Source organism: Anolis carolinensis, chromosome 3 (assembly GCF_035594765.1).
Source record: "Anolis carolinensis isolate JA03-04 chromosome 3, rAnoCar3.1.pri, whole genome shotgun sequence".
Classification (NCBI taxonomy): domain Eukaryota; kingdom Metazoa; phylum Chordata; class Lepidosauria; order Squamata; family Dactyloidae; genus Anolis; species Anolis carolinensis.
This window is the reverse complement of record NC_085843.1, coordinates 288,110,510-288,128,363: the sequence shown is the minus strand read 5'-3', so window position 1 is coordinate 288,128,363 and position 17,854 is coordinate 288,110,510. Positions and strand designations below refer to the sequence as shown.

Sequence of the window (17,854 nt, the reverse complement as noted above, 5' to 3'; positions counted from 1 at the left end):
GCCGCTCTCTGGGAATTATTTCACACACCCAAAGGCATGATTGGGATTGTCGGTTGTGGGGACGATGGGGCTGCAGCTGGGCCAAACGTCACAAAGTGGATTTGTAATGAAGTATGAATTTTGGTTTACAGATGTTATGTTTAATTGTGTGTGTATGTTTTAAAAGGGTAAGTATTATAGTTATTGTATGAAGGGAGTAGCCACCTCAACACTCAGAGGCTGGTTGCCATAGAAACATAACTGTTTCTGTAGAAATGTAACTATTTCAAAGCTAGCAAGAAAGGGGCGGAGCTAGCTGGATGGAAAAGGAGGGAATGTTTTTTTAAAAAGAGTTCAGTCTGTGATCTGAGAGTCACAGGGAATAGACTGGTTCCAGGTTTAGGGAAACCAGGGAAGTTCAAATCTCAGTCTGTGCTCTGATGAGGCACAGGGAAGATTGATTCTAGGTTGATGGGATCAAGGAGACTCAATTGTTCATTTTGAGTCGGTTTTAAATAAGTTTGGTGACTTATTTAATGTAGTCTGCGTCCTGGAAAGGCACAGAGAATCTGTGATAGTATGATCAAGATGATCAAGTATGGGCAAGATGCTTCACTTAAGCAGAAGAAATGAAATGCAAAGGACGGGAGACGCCTGGCTCCACAACAGTCCATGTGAAAGAGATCCTGGTGTCTTGGTGGAGAGCAAGTTGAACATGAATCATAGGAATCATAGAGTTGGAAGAGACCTCATGGGCCATCCAGTCCAACCCCGTGCCATGAAGCAGGAAATCACATTCAAAGGATCCCTGACAAATAGCCATCCAGCCAAGAGTGTGATGCAGCAGCTCAAAAAGCAAATGGGACTTTGAGCTATATCCAAAGGAGTCGAGTGTCCAGAGCAGGGAAAGTCCTGGTGCCCCTCTATCCTGCTTTGGTCAGACTTCTTCACTTGGAGTCACACTTGGTCCAATTCTGGGCTCCACAGTTCAAACGAGAGTGAGTGACTGTAAGTCGGAAGGGGTCCAGAGGAAGAGGGAGAGCGAAAGGATCCAAGTTCTGGAGACCACGAATAATCCCTCTGAGGAGCGTCTTAAAGAGCTGGGTCTGAGGCAAGAGAAGGTTGAGAGGAGAGACATGAGAGGAGCCATGTATCAATATGTGAAAGGAAGAGGGAGCAAGGCATCCTTTCTTCTGCCCTAGAGACTAGGACACAATGGAGCCATGGGTTCAAAAGACAGGAGAGGAGATTCCACCTGAACATTAGGAAGGACTTCCTGACTAAGAAGAACTGTTCAGCAGTGGAACTCTCTGCCCCAGAGTGTCATGGAAGCTCCTTCCTTGGAGGCTTTTAAACTGGTTGGATGGCCATCTGTCAGAGGTGCTTTGGTTGTGCTCTTCCTGCATGGAAGAGGGGGCTTGGACTAGATGGCCCGTGTAGTCTCTTCCAACTCTATGATTCTATTTATTTATTTACAGTATTTATATTCCGCCTTTCTCACTCTGATGGGGACTCAGGGCAGATCACAATGTACACATACATGGCAAATATTCAATGCCATATACACATAGAATAGAAACAGACACAGAGGCAATTTAAACTTCTCCAGCTTCCTGAGGGAATGCTCGATTCCGGCCACAGGCGGAGCAGCTGCTTCATCATCCACTGCGACGGCAACTTCCTCATTCCAAACACTTGCTGGACGATTTTTACGGTGTTGTAATTAGTTAAATTAGCCTCCCCACATATAAGTGGTACCTAAATTTCCTACTTGATAGATGCAACTTATCTTTCGGGTTGCTTAGGTCAGCAACGAGCAGGGGCTATTTATTTTATTTTAATGGTCGACTGCTCATTCCGCCATGGGCTGGCCTCGAACTCATGACCTCATGATCAGAGTGATTTGTTGCAGCTGGCTACTATTTATTTATTTATTTATTTGCAGTATTTATATTCCGCCCTTCTTTCTCACCCCGAAGGGGACTCAGGGCGGATCACATTATACATATAGGCAAACATTCAATGCCTTTTAACATAGAACAAAGACAAGACAAACATAGGCTTCGAGCTGGCCTTGAACTCATGACCTCTCGGTCAGACTGATTTGTTGCAGCTGGCTGCAGCTGGCTACTAACCAGCCTGCGCCACCCAAGAGGGTGTTGGGAGTGTTTATTGGGGGGGGGGGGATGCCTGGCTCAGCCCCTGGTCTTTGTTTTGGCCCCAGGTACGAAGTGGAGGACATGGCACCCTTCCTTCCTGCCTGCCTGCCTTCCAACACTGGGCGGGGCTTCCTCCTGGAGGGCGAGCTGCCACGGAAAGAGTGGCAACAATAACACGGAGGGTCTTGCCAGGGTCTCCAGGGGTTTGGTGTCAGGAATAACACCGTGTCACGCGGATTTGTGTCCCTGGCTTATACATCTCGTCATTTCCTCATGGGTTCTATCATCAAAACATGGGGAGAGAGGGAGGAAGGAATGGGGAATATAATCTAGGCCTGGGCCAACTTGGGCCCTCCCTTCTTCCAGGTGTTTTGGACTGCAGCTCCCACCATTCCTCACGGGCTCAGGCCCTTTCCTTTCTCCCCCCAGCCGCTTAAGCGGCTGGGGGGAGAAAGGAAGGGGCCTGAGCCCGTGAGGAATGGTGGGAGCTGCAGTCCAAAACACCTGGAGGGAGGGAGGGAGGGAGGGGCGTCATCCGCCAGGGGGCGTGGCGTGGCGTGGCGTGGGGTTTGCCCCTTGCCCTTCCAGGCGGGACTCCGCTGCCTCCCCGACCGAGGCCGAGCAGGACCCACGGAGGGACGGACGGAGGGTCGGCCTGGCCATGGGTCGCGTCTCCCGGAGCCTGGCTCCCGCCGTGGCCTTGGCCCTGTCCGCCCTGCTCTGCTGCCCGACGGGTAGGATGCCGGAGCCTGTCCCGGGAGGAGGGGGTCCCGCCCCACCCAGCCCCCCTGACCCGCCCCTCTGCCCCCCTGCAGGCCTGGGCCTGGAGCCCCTCCGCTGGTGCGCGTCCTCGGAGGCCGAGCTGTCCAAGTGCAGCGCCATGGGCAAGGCCTTGGCGGGGGTCGAGCTCCGGCCGGGACTGGCCTGCCTCCGCGCCGCCTCCGCCCGGCACTGCCTCGCCCACATCCGCGTGAGTCCCCACGACGCCTTTTGGGGGGGCGGGGGGGGGGCTTGGGGTGGGACCCTCCCTCCTCTTCCTCAGCCAGGCGGGGCAGGGTGTGGGGCGAAACTGGCCTGAGAGAACTGGCCGTCTGCAAGGATGTTGCCCGGGTGTTTGATGTCTTCCCATCCCGTGGGAGGGAGGCTTCTCTCATGTCCGCGCGTGCATGCGGAGCTGGAGCTGACAGACGGGAGCTCACTAGCGCGCTCCCCGGACTCAGACCCGTTTCGGTCAGCAGCAGGCATGTAGCCGGGGGAGGGGGCCTTGAGGGTCTTCAGCCCCCCCCCCCCGATATTCTTAGGGTGGTCCGTGAGAAGGCCTTACATTTATTATCTAAACTGTTGTGTTTATTCATATCGTGATCTGATCCCCATGCTCAATATGGCTTGACAGCAGTGTGTGCGAAAAAGACCTTGGAGTCCTCGTGGGGAACAAGTTAAACATGAGCCAACAATGTGATGCGGCAGCTAAAAAAGCCAATGGGATTCTGTCCTCATCAATAGGGGAATAGCGTCTAGATCCAGGGAAGTCCTGCTCCCCCTTATTCTATTCTGCCTTGGTCAGACCACACCTGGAATCACACTCTGTCCCATTCTGGGCACCACAGTTGAAGGGAGATGTTGACATGCTGGAAAGCGTCCAGAGGAGGGCGACTAAAATGATTAAGGGTCTGGAGAACAAGCCCTATGAGGAGCGGCTGAAAGAGCTGGGCATGTTTAGCCTGCAGAAGAGAAGGCTGAGAGGAGACATGATAGCCATGTACAAATACGTGAGGGGAAGTCATAGGGAGGAGGGAGGGAGCTTATTTTCTGCTGCCCTGCAGACTAGGACACGGAACAATGGCTTCAAACTACAGGAAAGGAGATTCCACCTGAACATCAGGAAGAACTTCCTCACTGTGAGAAGGGCTGTTCGACAGTGGAACTCTCTCCCCGGGGCCGTGGTGGAGGCTCCTTCTTTGGAGGCTTTTAAGCAGAGGCTGGATGGCCATCTGTCGGGGGTGCTTTGAATGCGATTTCCTGCTTCTTAGCAGGGGGTTGGACTAGATGGCCCAATTGGTCTCTTCCAACTCTACTATTCTATGATTCTATGATTCTATATCCCATATGCATGGGGGTCTTGGGATAACTGGGGCCCCTGGTGGCTCAGTGTGTTAAAGCGCTGAGCTGCTGAACTTGCAGACCAAAAGGTCCCAGGTTCAAATCCCGGGAGCGGCTTGAGCACCCGCTGTTAGCCCCAGCTCATGCCAACCTAGCAGTTCAAAAACATGCCAATGTGAGTAGATCAATAGGTACCGCTCCGGTGGGAAGGTAACGGCGCTCCATGCAGTCATGCCAGTGGCCACATGACCTTGGAGGTGTCTACGGACAACGCCGGCTCTTCGGCTTAGAAATGGAGATGAGTATCAACCCCCAGAGGCGGTCATGACTAGACTTATCATCAGGGGAAAACCTTTGCCTATTGGGATAACCATACAAAAGGTTTGCTAGGGTAGACCCTCTCCCACTCAGACTCAGCCCCCCCCCCCCAATCAAAATCCTGGCTATGGGCCTGGCCAGCAGTCTTGAACCCACTGTGCCACTGGGGCTCCATGCAGAGGGGGAGAGGCCTCTCCCAAAGCCCAGTGGACCCTTGTTCCAGGAAGCCCCCCCCCCCCAGTCCAGCTGCCGGGCTGCAGGGAGGGCTAATCTGGGAGACCTCGGGGGGGGGGGGGTCCTCTCCCTCCTTGGCACCCCCCAGCTCAGAAATGCCTGGCATGGTGGCCTGCGAGGAGGAGGCCTGGGCCAGGAGGTGGAGGGAGGGGGCCCACTGGGTGGGGAAGACCCCCCCCTCCCCACCCTAGCCGGACCCGACCAGGGCCAGCCGTGCGCCTGCTGCCTCCCTTGCAAAGCAGACGAGGAGGGCACACATGTCACATGCCTTGGCCATGAAGTAGCCTCAGTGTGGCTTCTGGGTGGCCATCCCCGGCCTGAGAAACACAAAGAGTCTTTTTGCATCGCAGGGAGTTCCAACAAGGAACAAGGATCCTTGCAGTGAAGGGGAAGAAGCCAGGCAAGAAGGCCAGGCAAGGCGGGCAAAGTCCAGCTGCCTGCAAAGGGGCAAAGGCTGCCCGGGAAGGGACTTTGGCAGCAGGAGAAGTCGTGGCCACCAGTGGGGGCTGGGGAAGGCCTGGCCTTGCGCCTCTGGAGGGTGCCCCGGGTTCGAATCCCCACCCAGCCCTGAAGCCCACTTTTTGGCCGTGGGCCGGTCACACTCTCTTGGGCAAGCCTGGGTCCTCCCTCTGGGTGTTTTGGACTGCAACTCCCACCATTCCTGACAGCCTCAGGCCCCTTCCTTTTGCCCCTCAGCCGCTTAAGCGGCTGAGGGGCAAAAGGAAAGGGCCTGAGGCTGTCAGGAATGGTGGGAGTTGCAGTCCAAAACACCTGGAGGGCCCTAGAGCCACAGTCCTTTGACCTTTCCTCCTCCTTCTTCTCCTTCCAGGATGGCTTGGCAGACGTGGTGTCCGTGGACGGGGCCCTGCTGCTTGAGGCCGGGAGGGACTTTGCCCTGAAGCCGGTGGTCTCGGAGTCCTATGGACAAGGTCAGAGGGGTCTCCGTCAGGTGGGAGAGAGTCCCCACTGTTGTGGTAACCTCTGAGCGGTTAGACTCAATTTAACCCTCTCTGGGAGAGATTCCACCAAAAATCAGCAGAGTAGCAAAAGCAAAAGCTTTCAAATGCAACGGTTACTTACACAGGGTGAGCAAGAGAAGCCTTTGACCATTTAGGATGGCAATGGAGTGCAGAGTCTCAGTGAAAGTTCAAAAAGTATTTATTCAGGTAAAAAGAACTTCATTGTAGATAGAAAGGCTTGGGAGCTGTCTAGACTACTCTAGACTGGTTTCTAAGGAAAAATAAGAAAGGAAAAATAACAAACATCTAAATAGTCACATCTTGCCAGGAGAGACAGCAAGATGCTTCTTATTTATTTATTTACAGTATTTATATTCCGCCCTTCTTTCTCACCTCGAAGGGGACTCAGGGCGGATTACAATGAACACATATATGGCAAAACATTCAATGCCAACAGACAAACAACATACATTAGACAGACTCAGAGGCATTTTTAACATTTTTCCAGCTTCACGATTCCGGCCACAGGGGGAGCTGTTGCTTCACCGTCCAGTAGTGGCTGTACTTCCTCATTCCTTTCCTCGTGTTTTGCTGGCAGTTTTAAGGTGTAAATTAGCCTCCCGCATAAAGCGTCCCTAAATTTCCCTAATTGACAAGTGCAACTGTCTTTCGGGGCTGCATAGGTCAACAGCAAGCCGGGGCTATTAATGGTTGGAGGCTTAACCCGACCCGGGCTTCGAACTCATGACCTCTCGGTCAGTAGTGATTTACAGCAGCTGATTACTAGCCAGCTGCGCCACAGCCCGGCCCCTTGTTAGCTAGTTCTTGTTAGTTCTTGTTAGCTAGAAGAACAAAGGGAGAAGAGAGAACCAAAATGGTTCCAACGTCATGGTCCAGTTTATTGGGGCCATAAAAGACATTCTGACCAATGGGAAGTTAATGTCCCTAGAGAGTCACATTTCTACTAACTAACTAAGTTACTTTCTACTAAGTAAGGGATGTGACGTAAACAGGATAGAGTGAAACACAGTGACGCCTGTCTAGGCATGCTTTGGAAACAGGGAAAGGATTCCCTCAATCTAACTCTATCATCTATCAGACTACATCTAGATTTGAGTCGTCCAGGATGATTCCCAACACCCACGAGGCCTGTCCTTTCCTAACTCGTTCCTTCCTTCCTTCCTTCCTTCCTTCCTTCCTTCCTTCCTTCCTTCCTTCCTTCCTTCCTTCCTTCCTCCCTAGGCCCGGGGGTCTCCTACTGGGCAGTGGCCGTGGTGCGGCGAGGGTCGGGGCTGTCGGTGGAGGGTCTGCAGGGGTCGCGCAGCTGCCACTCGGGCCTCAACCACACTGCCGGGTGGCGCGTCCCCCTTGGCGTCCTCCTCGCCTCCGGAAGGATGTCCGCCCCGGGATGCGACCTGCCCCAAGGTCAGACCCACGGAGGGGGAGGGGAGGGGATCCCGCATTGGGGGAGGGGGCTCGCTGCGTCTTCCCCACTCAGCCCCCCCTCTCCTCTCTCTCCCCCTTTAGCGGCCTCCCACTTCTTTGGCGCCAGCTGCGTCCCGGGGGCGGTGGGCGAGGGCTTCCCGGCCTCTCTGTGCACGCTCTGCCGGGGGGACGGCGGAGGGGCCGCGCGCTGCCAGGAGGGGCCCCAAGAGCGCTACTTCGGAGACCTGGGCGCCTTCAGGTGAGGAGGGGGCGGGAGGGGGGCCGGGGAAGGGTCCTCTCCTCAGGTGCCCCTCCCTCCTTCACCTTTCACCTTCTGCTTGCCCTCCCTTCCCTTCCCTTCCCTTCCCTCAGGTGTCTGGCGGAGGGCACAGGCGGGGTGGCCTTCCTCAAGCACAGCACCGTCCCAGATGCCCTGCAAGGTAGGACATTCCTGGCCGGGGGGGGGGGGCTTCTCTCAGCAGGGCCCTCCTGCGGAGAGGAGGGCGTGACCTGCACCTGGGCAGAGCTCTGGGCACTCGCGTGACTGTGAGGACAGAGGAAAGGGTTCAACGGGACACATCCGGCCCATGGGCCATAGTTTGCCCATGATTACTCTAGGGCAGCGGTTCCCAAACTTATTTGGGGTACCACCTCCTTTCCAGAAAAAATATTACTCAGCACCCCCTAGAAAGGGGGTGTGGCTTAGAGGGGTGGGCGTGGCTCCTGCTGCAGAGGGCGGGGCTGAGCCTCTCCCCTAGTCCAAGATGCAGGGCTGGGAGGGGGAGGGGGAGGTGGGCGGGGCCAAAATGGGCGGCCAGGACTGGGATGGGCGGAGTTACGAGCTTTGAGGCAGGGCTGAGCTTCTATCCCTGACCTGTGCTGCCTGCCAAGACACAGGGGGCGGGGCTAGAGGAGGGGGCGGGACCTCTTCCCAAGTGCCTGATGGGGCTGAACCTCTATACCCCACCCCCGTGTTCTAACAAGTGCCTCAGGGGAGGTAAACAGAGGCTCTTGGGAAGAGGCCCCGCCCCCACCCCTAGCCACGCCCTTTAGTCCTAAAAGGCCTCTCAGGAGAGGTATAGAGGCACAGCCCTGTCTCGGGCTCTTGGGAAGAGGCCACGCCCCCTTGCCTGGCTCCGCTCTTTAGTCCTAAAAGGCCTCTCAGGAGAGGTATAGAGGCACAGCCCTGTCTCGGGCTCTTGGGAAGAGGCCCCGCCCCCACCCCTAGCCCCGCCCTTTAGTCCTAAAAGGCCTCTCAGGAGAGGTATAGAGGCTCAGCCTTGTCTCGGGCTCTTGGAAGGAGGCCCCGCCCCTTTCCTAGCTCCGCCCTCTGTGTCCCAACAAGCACCTCAGGAGAGGTATAGAGGCTCAGCCCTGTCTCGGGCTCTTGGGAAGAAGCCACTCCCACTCCTCTAGTTCCGCCCACTGTGTTCTAACAGGCACCTTGGGATCAGCCTTGTCTCCGGCACTTGGGAAGAGGCCCCGCCCCTCCCCTGGCCCCGCCCCCAAATGCACCTGTGGCCATCACCGCCCCCCTGGATTGCTGCAGTGCCCACCAGGGGGCGGTAGTGCCCACTTTGGGAATCACTGCTCTAGGGGCTTGTGGGTCCACCCCACCCCCCTCTTCCTCTGGGGGCATGACCTCACAGGGACTCCCCCCCTCTCCTCCCCTCTTCTTCTTCTTCTTCTTCTTCTTCTTCTTCTTCTTCTTCTTCTTCTTCTTCAGGGCCGGATCCGCCTCCTTCGTGGGCGCAGGGCCTGCAGGCGTCAGACTTCGAGCTGCTCTGCCGCGACGGGGGCCGGGCGCCCATTGAGGACTGGCAGCGCTGCCACTGGGCCCGCGTCCCTGCCCACGCGGTCGTCACCCGGCCGGACGTGGATGCGGGGATGGTGGCAGGGCTCCTGCTGCAGGGGCAGGTGAGGGGGGCTCTCCTCTTCCTCCACAGCCCCCACCCCACCAGCCTCCCTTCTCCTCTAATAGAGGAGGAGGTTGCAGACAGAGGCCAACCTATGTGTCACCCCCATCCCCTGGTTGTCACTGCAGCAAATCTTTGGTGGAGACCCCTCCTCCTCCTCGCCTCCTTCGGCCTTCCAGATGTTCACCTCGGAGCCCTTCGGCGGGAGGGACCTGCTCTTCAAGGACTCCACCGTGGAGCTGGTCCCGATCCCCGCTGCCCAGCAGAGCTACCAGGCCTGGCTGGGAGAGGGCTTCCTCCAGGCCATGAGCGCCCAGGACTGCGGCCCTGACGGTGAGCGAGCGGGGAGTGGGATGGGTTGGGGGTGTGGAGGGGGACACCGGACCCTCCCTCCCTCCCTCCCTCTCTTTGGGGAGGGGGTCGCAGCCATTCCCAAATCTCAGGGGGCTCCTCCTCCCTTTTACTATGTCTCTATCTTGCCAACGGGGTCATTGGGTTGCTGTGCATTTTCCAGGCTGCCTGGCCATGGTCCCGAAGCATTCTCTCCTGACGTTTCACCCACATCTAATGGCAGACATCCTCAGAGGTTGTGAGGTCTGTTGGAAACTAGGCCAGTGCGGTTTATATACCTGTGGAAGGTCCAGAAATGCTGGACCACTCTGGCAACCTCCTTGTCAGACAACACAGAGAAGCCTTTGAAATCCACAAGAAGTATGTGTGCAATGTCAATAGAAAGGAGGAAACCATGAACATGAACACAATCACGCTTCCAGTATTATACTCAAGTAAAGAGCAGCACTCTGAAAACAGGGGAATTTTTAGACATGAAACAATCAGGGCCAGCCTACACCTCCCAATCAAGGATTCCCCCAGGCAGAAAACAGTCAGTCTTTGAAGCTGCAATGCCATTCAGTGCTAATTAGGCTGGCCAACTGCAACATTCCTACTTGCTTCCAATAGACAAGAGTTCTTTCTCCCACCCTGGACATTATCCCACAGATATATAAACCTTCAAGAGACAAGAGTTCTCTCTCCCTCCCTGGACATCCTTCCACAGATATATATATATATATATAAACCTCACTTGCAGAGTTTTCCAACAGAGCTCTCAACCTCTGAGGATGCCTGCCACAGATGTGGGCAAAACGTCAGGAGAGAATGCCTCTGGAACATGGCCAGGCAGCACAAAAGAGGTCATTCTTCACCATTCCTGAAGGATCCAGCTGCCAGCCAGCCATTTGTTTTCCTGTTGTGAAGAATAGTCCGACTTGCCCTTCGGGGCTTCCTCGGCCCCGTCATTTGTACGCCTAGATTTTCAGTGCACAAGGCATGCTCTCCTGCAGATTTTGGGCAAAAGAGTTCACAAATTGCAACCCTTCTCAGCAGTCCAGGAGTCTCTTCCTCCTCACCAGGGTTTACTGAAATTATATACAAACCAGTGGCCCACCGATTATTTCCCAATATCCCTGCCCCCCCCTCCCTCCAGCCACCTCCTTTTTCCCATGGCCACTTACACCTGTGCCTGGATCGGCCCCTCTGGGCTGCCCTTCTCTGCTGGAGTCATGTATGGGCCCTCCTTTCTGGGGCAGAGCATCCAGGAAGGGAGGTGAAGCAGAACATCTGCACAGAGAGAGGGGGGGGACGATGGTGGTGGTGGGGGGGTGTCACTTCTCCAAAGCCTCCCAAAGAGGGGAAGGAAGGCTCCCTGGGTTCTTGCTGTGGGCATTTCCATCCCGCTGCCCATAGCTGTGGGGGCAGGAGGGGCCTTGACTGGCATCCCCCCCCCCCCGCCCTCAGCCCACTCTCTTATTTACCCCCTCGGCCTTGTTTCTGCTTCAGGACTGCCGGAGACCCTGCGCTGGTGCGTGTTGTCCACGGAGGAGGTGCACAAGTGCAGCGAAATGGCCACTGCCTTCAAGCAACAAGGCCTGAGGCCCCCGGTCCAGTGCGTCTCGGCAGAGTCCCGCAGGCACTGCATGGAGCAGATCCAGGTGGGATGCCGGCTGCAGGCAAGGGGCCTTCCTCTGGGCCCAAGGGGTCACCTAGGGTCACAGAGAGGAGCCGGTGGGGTTGGAAATGACCTTCCCGGCAGACCTTTGTGCAGCCCCTTCTGCGCCTGCTCCATGGGGCCAGCGTGGGATGGGGATTTCAGTGGGGGGCTGCGGCTCTGCAGACCAGGGTCTGGATCCCTGCTCAGCCATGGTCAAACCTCTGGGTGACCTTCAGCCTTTCCGCTTCAGAGGAAGACAGTGGCTACTCTCCTCTGAAGAAAGTAGGGTCACCTCGGGGTCACTTTGAGGCAACAACTTGAAACCACAAAACAATCACAAGGCCTAGGAAGAACAATACTGTCTTTGTCCCAGTCTCTCTGTAAGGTTTTAAACAGAAGTAGATGGCCATCTTTCAGGAGGGCTTGCAAGGCCTGCCTGGCAGAAAGAAGGGGTTGGACTGGATGGCCCTTGGGGTCTCTTGCAACTCTTTGATTCCGCAGCACACTTTTTGGCCCCATCACTGGTTTGTGGGAAGGCACTTGGAAGCTGTTTGTGGCCCTTTCCTCTTGATTGCCTTCCTGATGACCACTGGCCATGAAGAGGGGCTCAGGCCCGGTCAGTGTGGCTGAGAAGTCTTGATATGTGCCCTGTCCCCCCCACTTTGGAGGCACCCTCCATCCTCTGGGGCTCTTTCATTCAGAAAGCAGTGGGGGAAGAGGAGTGTGGGCAGTCTGATGCCGAGAGATGGGAAAGAGAGGTCTGGAAGCCACGAGGTCCTCCAGCCAAGCCAGGCGCCAGAAGAGCTCGTTCCCTGGCCTGGCTTTGCCTCTGGAATTCCCCGCCACAGGAAACAGGCTGCTCCCTGTGCTCACTCTGGGGCTTTCAGGCAGAATGGGCTCTTTCTTCCACGGCAGACGGGCTCCCTGTGGCTGTGGGGCAGGGTGGCCCATTAGGGAGCGGAAGCAATGACTGGGCGCTTGACGGGCGGGACAGGGTCGGCCCCAATGGGCAACGAATTGGCTTCTTGACTCCCAGGCCTTCCTTGCGGAGGCACAACAATGTGGAGGAGGGAGGGCTGCTTTCACACCCTGTTCCAATTTCCTTCCAGAAAAGGGCCATTGATGCCGTGACTCTGTCCGCAGAGGACGTTTACACAGCCGGGCGGGTCTACGGGTTGGTTCCGGCCGCAGGAGAAAGCTACGCAGGTGAGGGAGGCCAGGCGGGCAGAGGGCCAGCGGGTGGACGATGGAGGGAGACAGGTCGGCCCTTGTCTCTGCTCCCTCCCTGGGGGCTCCCTGGTGTGTGGAACGAGGGAGGGGGAGAGCCGGACTGTGCTGCCATGGCAGGGCCTCCCAAGACACGTCCGCCAGCTTGTTTTGCTCTGGCAGGACTGGCCAGGCACTCTCTTGAGGTGCCCCACCAACATCCTCCTTGTCTTTGAAAAGGCTCACAGCCACCCCACCCACTCTTGCTTTGGACCCTGTTGGAAAAGGAAAAGTGGGAACCAGTGTGTCCATGGGGACCCTTCAGCCTGACCCCCCCTTTTCCTCCCCCCATGACCCATGTGCCCCAGCTCCCCCCTTCCATCATGTTGGTCCTCCTCCGCTCATTGCCAAGAGAAGCCCCACAGGCTGCCATGGGGTTCTCAGAGGACCTCCTGCCTCAGGGCTTCCCCTCATGGTGACCCTGCCTGCCTGCCTGCCTCCTTGCCCCCTTCTCCCAGAGGAGGATTCCAGCGGTTCCTACTACGCCGTGGCCGTGGTGCGCAGGGCCAGCGCAGAGAGCGGGGCCTTCACCATCTATGAGCTCCAGGGGAAGAGGTCCTGCCACACGGGGTTCGGGCGAAGGGCCGGCTGGGTGCTCCCGGTGGGCCTCCTCCTGAGCAAGGGCCTGGTCCAGCCCCGGGGCTGCAGCGCCCCCGAAGGTAAGTGGGAAGGGGACGGGGGCTGCACTTTGGGGCAACAAGGTGCCTCTGAGGGAAGCCATGGGTGATGCTCCCCTTGCAGTGTGTCCTGTGCCAGTCAGGAATAATGTCTATTAGCATCACCCATTACACTGCCAGGCTGGACTTCAAGCCTCCCTCAGTGTTGAGGCTAGGCCTTAGTGACAAGGGAGGGGCATGGCCCAGGTGCCTCTTCCCCCCCCCTTGGCCCTGACCTGCCAATCCCTCCCTCCCTCCCCCCCCCTCCAGCCGTGAGCGCCTTCTTCTCCGCCAGCTGCGTCCCCACAGAGGATCTCCAGGGTTACCCACCCAACCTGTGTGAAGCCTGCGCTGGAGACGGCAACGGGGGCCACAAGTGCGAGGCCGACAGCCAGGAGCGCTACTACGGTTATGACGGGGCCTTCAGGTGAGGAGGAGGGAGGGGGGCACCGGCCCACAGCTCCCCAGGGCGCTTCCGTCAGGGTCCCTTGGGGGCTTTCCCTTTCCCTCTGGCATCTCACTTCTGCAAAATCCTTGTGCAGCATGGGCTCCCTGGGCTGCTCTGATACAAGGAGGGGTGTGTGCGCAGAAGAGCCTTCCCCAAAAGGGGGTCCCTCTCCAAGCCCCTCCCCCCCCACACACACTTCCCACAGCCGTCTCCAGGACCTTCACCTCTTTCAGAGCATGGCCCTCATTGGGTCACCCTCATGGGGCCCTTCCACGCACTGTCATTCTTTGCGTGCACACTCACCTTTTGCTCAGGGGAGTTCTTTTGGTGGATCTAAAGAGGTGTGTGTGTGTGTGGATCTAAAGAGGTGTGTATGTGTGTGGTTCCCAGCCTGGGGCCACAAGAGAGAACGGGGCACTTGGTGCTCAGCCTGGCAGGCAGAGGTCTCGGGGCCCCTCGATCCTCGGTGCTTCTGTGGCCCCTGGGACAAAGGGCCCACCTGGGTCTTGTGGGGGCCCCACTCTCACCTTCTGCCTCTGCTGCTCTTGCTCCCTGCCTTGCAGGTGCCTGGCGGAGGGCAGTGGGGACGTGGCCTTTGTCAAGCACACCTCGGTCTTTGAGAACACGGACGGTACGAACCTTCCCCTCTTACTCCTCTTGGCCCTTGTCTGGAAAGGAGGGGGAGAAGCCCCCCAGGTCCCCACCAAGTGAGCAGCCATTCTCTGTGTGCGCGCGCATGTGTCCCCTGCAGGTCGCAACTCCGCTCCCTGGGCCTCACACCTGCGCTCGGCCGACTTCCAGCTGCTGTGTCCCAACGGGGCTCGCGCCGAGGTGGGCCAGTTTGCCGGGTGCCACTGGGGCCGGGTGCCTCCGCGGGCCGTCATGGTCCACCCAGAGACCAGCGCTGTGGCCGTCTACGGACTCCTGGACAGAGCACAGGTGCTGGGGGACCCTGCTGTGGGCAGTGCTGGGAGGGGAGGGCAGGGGTCAATCTGCCTGGATAACCCTGGGGTTCCTCCCAACCCTCGGATTCTGTGGTCATCCCCCTTCCCCACTTTCTCAGGAGAACTGGCCACAGAGGTGGGCAGAAGAGGTTGCCTGGACGAGGGCCAGCCAGGCGAAAGGAGGGATGGGGGTTCCATGCAGGACTGTGAGGGTGATGGCTGGAGGTGGTGGACCCCCACTCAAGAGGCAGAAGCCCCTACGCAATTTCAGTCAGCTGACCTAGCCCCAATCCTGCTGCTTTTAATAAAACCCACCCAATATCTGACGTTCCCCCGGCAAAGCTATTATGAATAACAATTAAAGAAATTTTAAGGCACACCAAAGCAACATGAAGCAATTGCACAAAAGCCCAGAACCTGAAGAGACCCCAGGATCCATCTAGTCCACCTCCTTATTAGAGCAAGACCCACCATCCAAGTGCCCCCGACCCCTTTGGCACATCAGGTTCAAACAGACTCATTCCAAACACAGTGAGCCCGGCCAGGAAGCCAGCCAGGCCTCAAAAGTTGGGCACGGGGCTCAAGGCCTTCCTTCCCCTCTGGGCATGTGGAAGAGGCCTTCCCCACTGGGTCACCGCAGCCACGGAGCCCCCTCCCCCATCTCTTGGGAGTCCTGCTCCAAAGGCAGGCCATTGGAGGTGACAGAATACCTCAGGGATGTAGGAGACACAACAACAAGGTGTCCATCGAGGCAAACAACAAAAAACTACTAAGGGCACCAACCTCTGTGCCACCCTCTGTCAATTTTCCAGTCTGTCTGGAGCAGTGATGGAAAGCAAAATGACTAAACAAACATAACAATTTCCATGACAAGGGTTAGCGGTAGCAAAGCAGTAGCATCTCTCAATTTCTGGCACTGAACTCTCTCCAGTTAATTTCCAACATGTTTGGAGATTTGGGAGGGGCAGCCCACAGGTTCGGGGCCAGGAGGCCCCAGGCTTCCCTGGTCCTGATCCCAGCAGTGACACTCCTTCTATTGCACAGCAGTGTCTCTCATGACTTCCATCAAAATATACCCTACAGCACCTGGCATTTGTTGGTAGGCCCCCATCCAAGCACTTTCCAGAGGAGCCCTGGAAGCTTTAGGATATTTACATGACAGAACTGGCAAAACCACATCTAAATATCCCATGCCTAAGGAAACCCTGTGACACTCATGGAGGTATCATAAGCTGCAAGTGACCTGAAGGCACACTCACACGCATCACCATCAGGAAGTTCTTTCTAATGTTGAGGTGGAATCTCTTAGCTTGCTCCTTGTGTTCCGGTCTCCAGATTAGCCCAAAACAAGCTGCCCTCCCTCCTCAATGGGGGCTCCTCTCACCTTGTGGACTTCCCAGGGGTTCCTCACTAGTCTGTTTTGACCAGAGGGGCCAGGGTGACCCCACATGGCTGTTGTCCCACTTGGGGTGGCCTTCCGTCCTCCATCAGGACAAAAAGGGTGAAGTGCAGTTTCATAAGTGGCACCTGGGAGCCCATGCTGTTGCCCAAACCTTCCTCAACTTTGCCCCAGGGAAGGTGCTGATGGCACAGCAGCTGTCAGGCTCTCCCTGAGTGACATAAACCTTGCTTGCAATTCCAGGATTTCTTTGGGGTCAACAACAACAGCAGCAGCAACAGCAGCAACAGGTTTGAGATGTTTAGTTCCTCTGTCTACAAGGGGAAAGACCTGATCTTCAAGGATGCCACCAGGGCCATTGTACCTGTGGGTGAGAGGACCACCGCCGAGGCCTGGCTGGGGCGGTCCTTCCTGGAGGCCATGGAGGGCTGGGAGGCCTTCCCCTCTTCCTCTCCGGAGTGCTCAAGAGCAGGTGAGGCCCCAGCCCCCCTCACGCACCCCTCTTGCAGGACCTCCCCAGATCTTCATCCTCAGGTGCTTCTGAGCCTTAGAGGCCCCAGACACCCCCCCCCCCCTGCAGTCTAGTGCCCCCCGCTCCAGTCAGGCTCCCATTCCAGGACTTTTTGTGTCCCAGGAACCTGGCTGAAAGTGTCCTGTGTTTGTGAATCCTTTACTGGGCTTCATTCCCAGGCTGCAGGCTGTTGAAGGCTGCTCGAGGTCCTTGCCTCACATCTCTCTAAACAGAGTGGCACCTACCAGTTTTCTAGAAAAGAACATGAGCATGGAGGCTCAAAAAAACAAACCCTATCAGCTCACATCTGTCAAGGGCATGAGCTTCCTAAACTTCCAGTATTGGGGAACAGGCAGGGAGTGTAGCAGCCTGTTCAAGTGCTGGGCACGGCAACATAATTTAATAATAATAATAATTTTATTTTTATACCCCACCTCATCTCCCCGAAGGGACTCAGGGCGGCTTACATGGGGCCAAGCCTGAACATCAACAATATAAAAACAAAGCAATAAACAAATGAATAAACAGCAACAATAAAAACAGGTCATAAAAATCACATACAAAACTATAATGATAAAATCATGGGTTGGCTCCAAAAGGAACTGGGCCGAAAGTGCAATTTATGTCGGTATCATCAGGGAGGGGTGGTTACCCAAGCTATCATTCCCATGAAAGTGCTGGGGAAGGCGTACACAAGGGACTATTTCTAGATGACAACAGGTCGATCCCATTACGGGTCGATCCTGCAACGTCTTGCCTGCAGCCTGGGTTTGGGGTTCAAAGCACAGGCCTACACTGTCTTCTGAAACAGAAGAGGTTGGGATGTGACTGGGAAGTGCAACTGGTTGCCTTTGTAGGAGGTCTGATCGCAGGAGGGTCTCTTGTGGGGGAGGAGGACGGGTCGAAGGCACCAGAGAAGAGTAGCGGAGTACCAATACCAGGGGAGGTAGGGGGATATAGTGGGCAGAGTGTGAGGCCAGAGAGAGCTGGACCCCCACCCCCATGTCACCCTTCCCCTTGTTAACCACGGGAGGACTGACCATGGGACCCAGAGAGAGAGCAAGGGTGGAGACGGCGCAGATGGGCAAGGAGCACTGGGCTCAGCAGCAGGAGACCCTTTGCAGGCATCTGGGGTCTGGGGAGGGGGCAGTGGAGCCTTGGGCCTGACCTTGCCTCTTCTGTTTTAGCAGCCGGCCCCACGGTCTTTCCTCCTCTGCTGCTTCTACTGCCAAGCCTGGCTTTCGCTCAGTGGCTCTCCATCTGACCTTGGGACTAGGAGGCAATCCAATGGACAATCCAATGGCACTGGCGAGGGAGGCTGGCCTTCCTTTCTACCCCTCCACATCCACAGATGAGACCTTCTCTGAAGGCCCTGGGCTTGGAAGCCTCCTGCCACACAGACTTTGCCTGGGATGTTGCTCCTGGGAAGCCTTACCTGTGAGAGGCCCCAGGACAAAGGAATACCTGCTGCTCCTGGACTCTGCCCCTGTTCCTGACGCAGAGCAATATCTGAATAAAGCTTAATTTGAATAAAGCTGTATCTGACACTA

At 56.6% G+C, this 17,854-nt stretch overlaps 1 protein-coding gene across 2 annotated transcripts; it reads left to right on the top strand.

Annotated features, from left to right (window-relative positions):
• The first annotated feature begins 2,665 nt into the window (after positions 1–2,665).
• LOC100554134 (melanotransferrin) lies at positions 2,666–17,854 on the top strand. 2 transcript variants are annotated; one of them, XM_062977559.1, is made up of 16 exons: positions 2,666–2,872; positions 2,954–3,108; positions 5,620–5,719; positions 6,992–7,174; positions 7,277–7,433; positions 7,547–7,614; positions 8,901–9,091; positions 9,219–9,423; positions 10,930–11,081; positions 12,190–12,286; positions 12,805–13,005; positions 13,273–13,429; positions 14,014–14,081; positions 14,202–14,389; positions 16,037–16,265; positions 17,495–17,854. In XM_062977559.1, exons 1-16 carry the CDS (start codon positions 2,800–2,802, stop codon positions 17,566–17,568), a joined length of 2,298 nt encoding a protein of 765 aa, XP_062833629.1. In that variant the 5' UTR covers positions 2,666–2,799; the 3' UTR covers positions 17,569–17,854. The 2 variants fall into 2 exon arrangements, with proteins under 2 accessions (XP_062833629.1, XP_062833628.1); XM_062977558.1 differs by having other exon boundaries at positions 17,492–17,854.

Coding starts and splice junctions, on each gene's coding strand:
- LOC100554134 (XM_062977558.1), top strand. CDS start 2,800: ATGGGTCGCGTCTCCCGGAGCCTGGCTCCCGCCGTGGCCTTGGCCCTG. Junction 3,109..5,619: donor ACTGCCTCGCCCACATCCGC/GTGAGTCCCCAC, acceptor TTCTCCTTCCAG/GATGGCTTGGCAGACGTGGT. Junction 7,175..7,276: donor GGGATGCGACCTGCCCCAAG/GTCAGACCCACG, acceptor CTCCCCCTTTAG/CGGCCTCCCACTTCTTTGGC.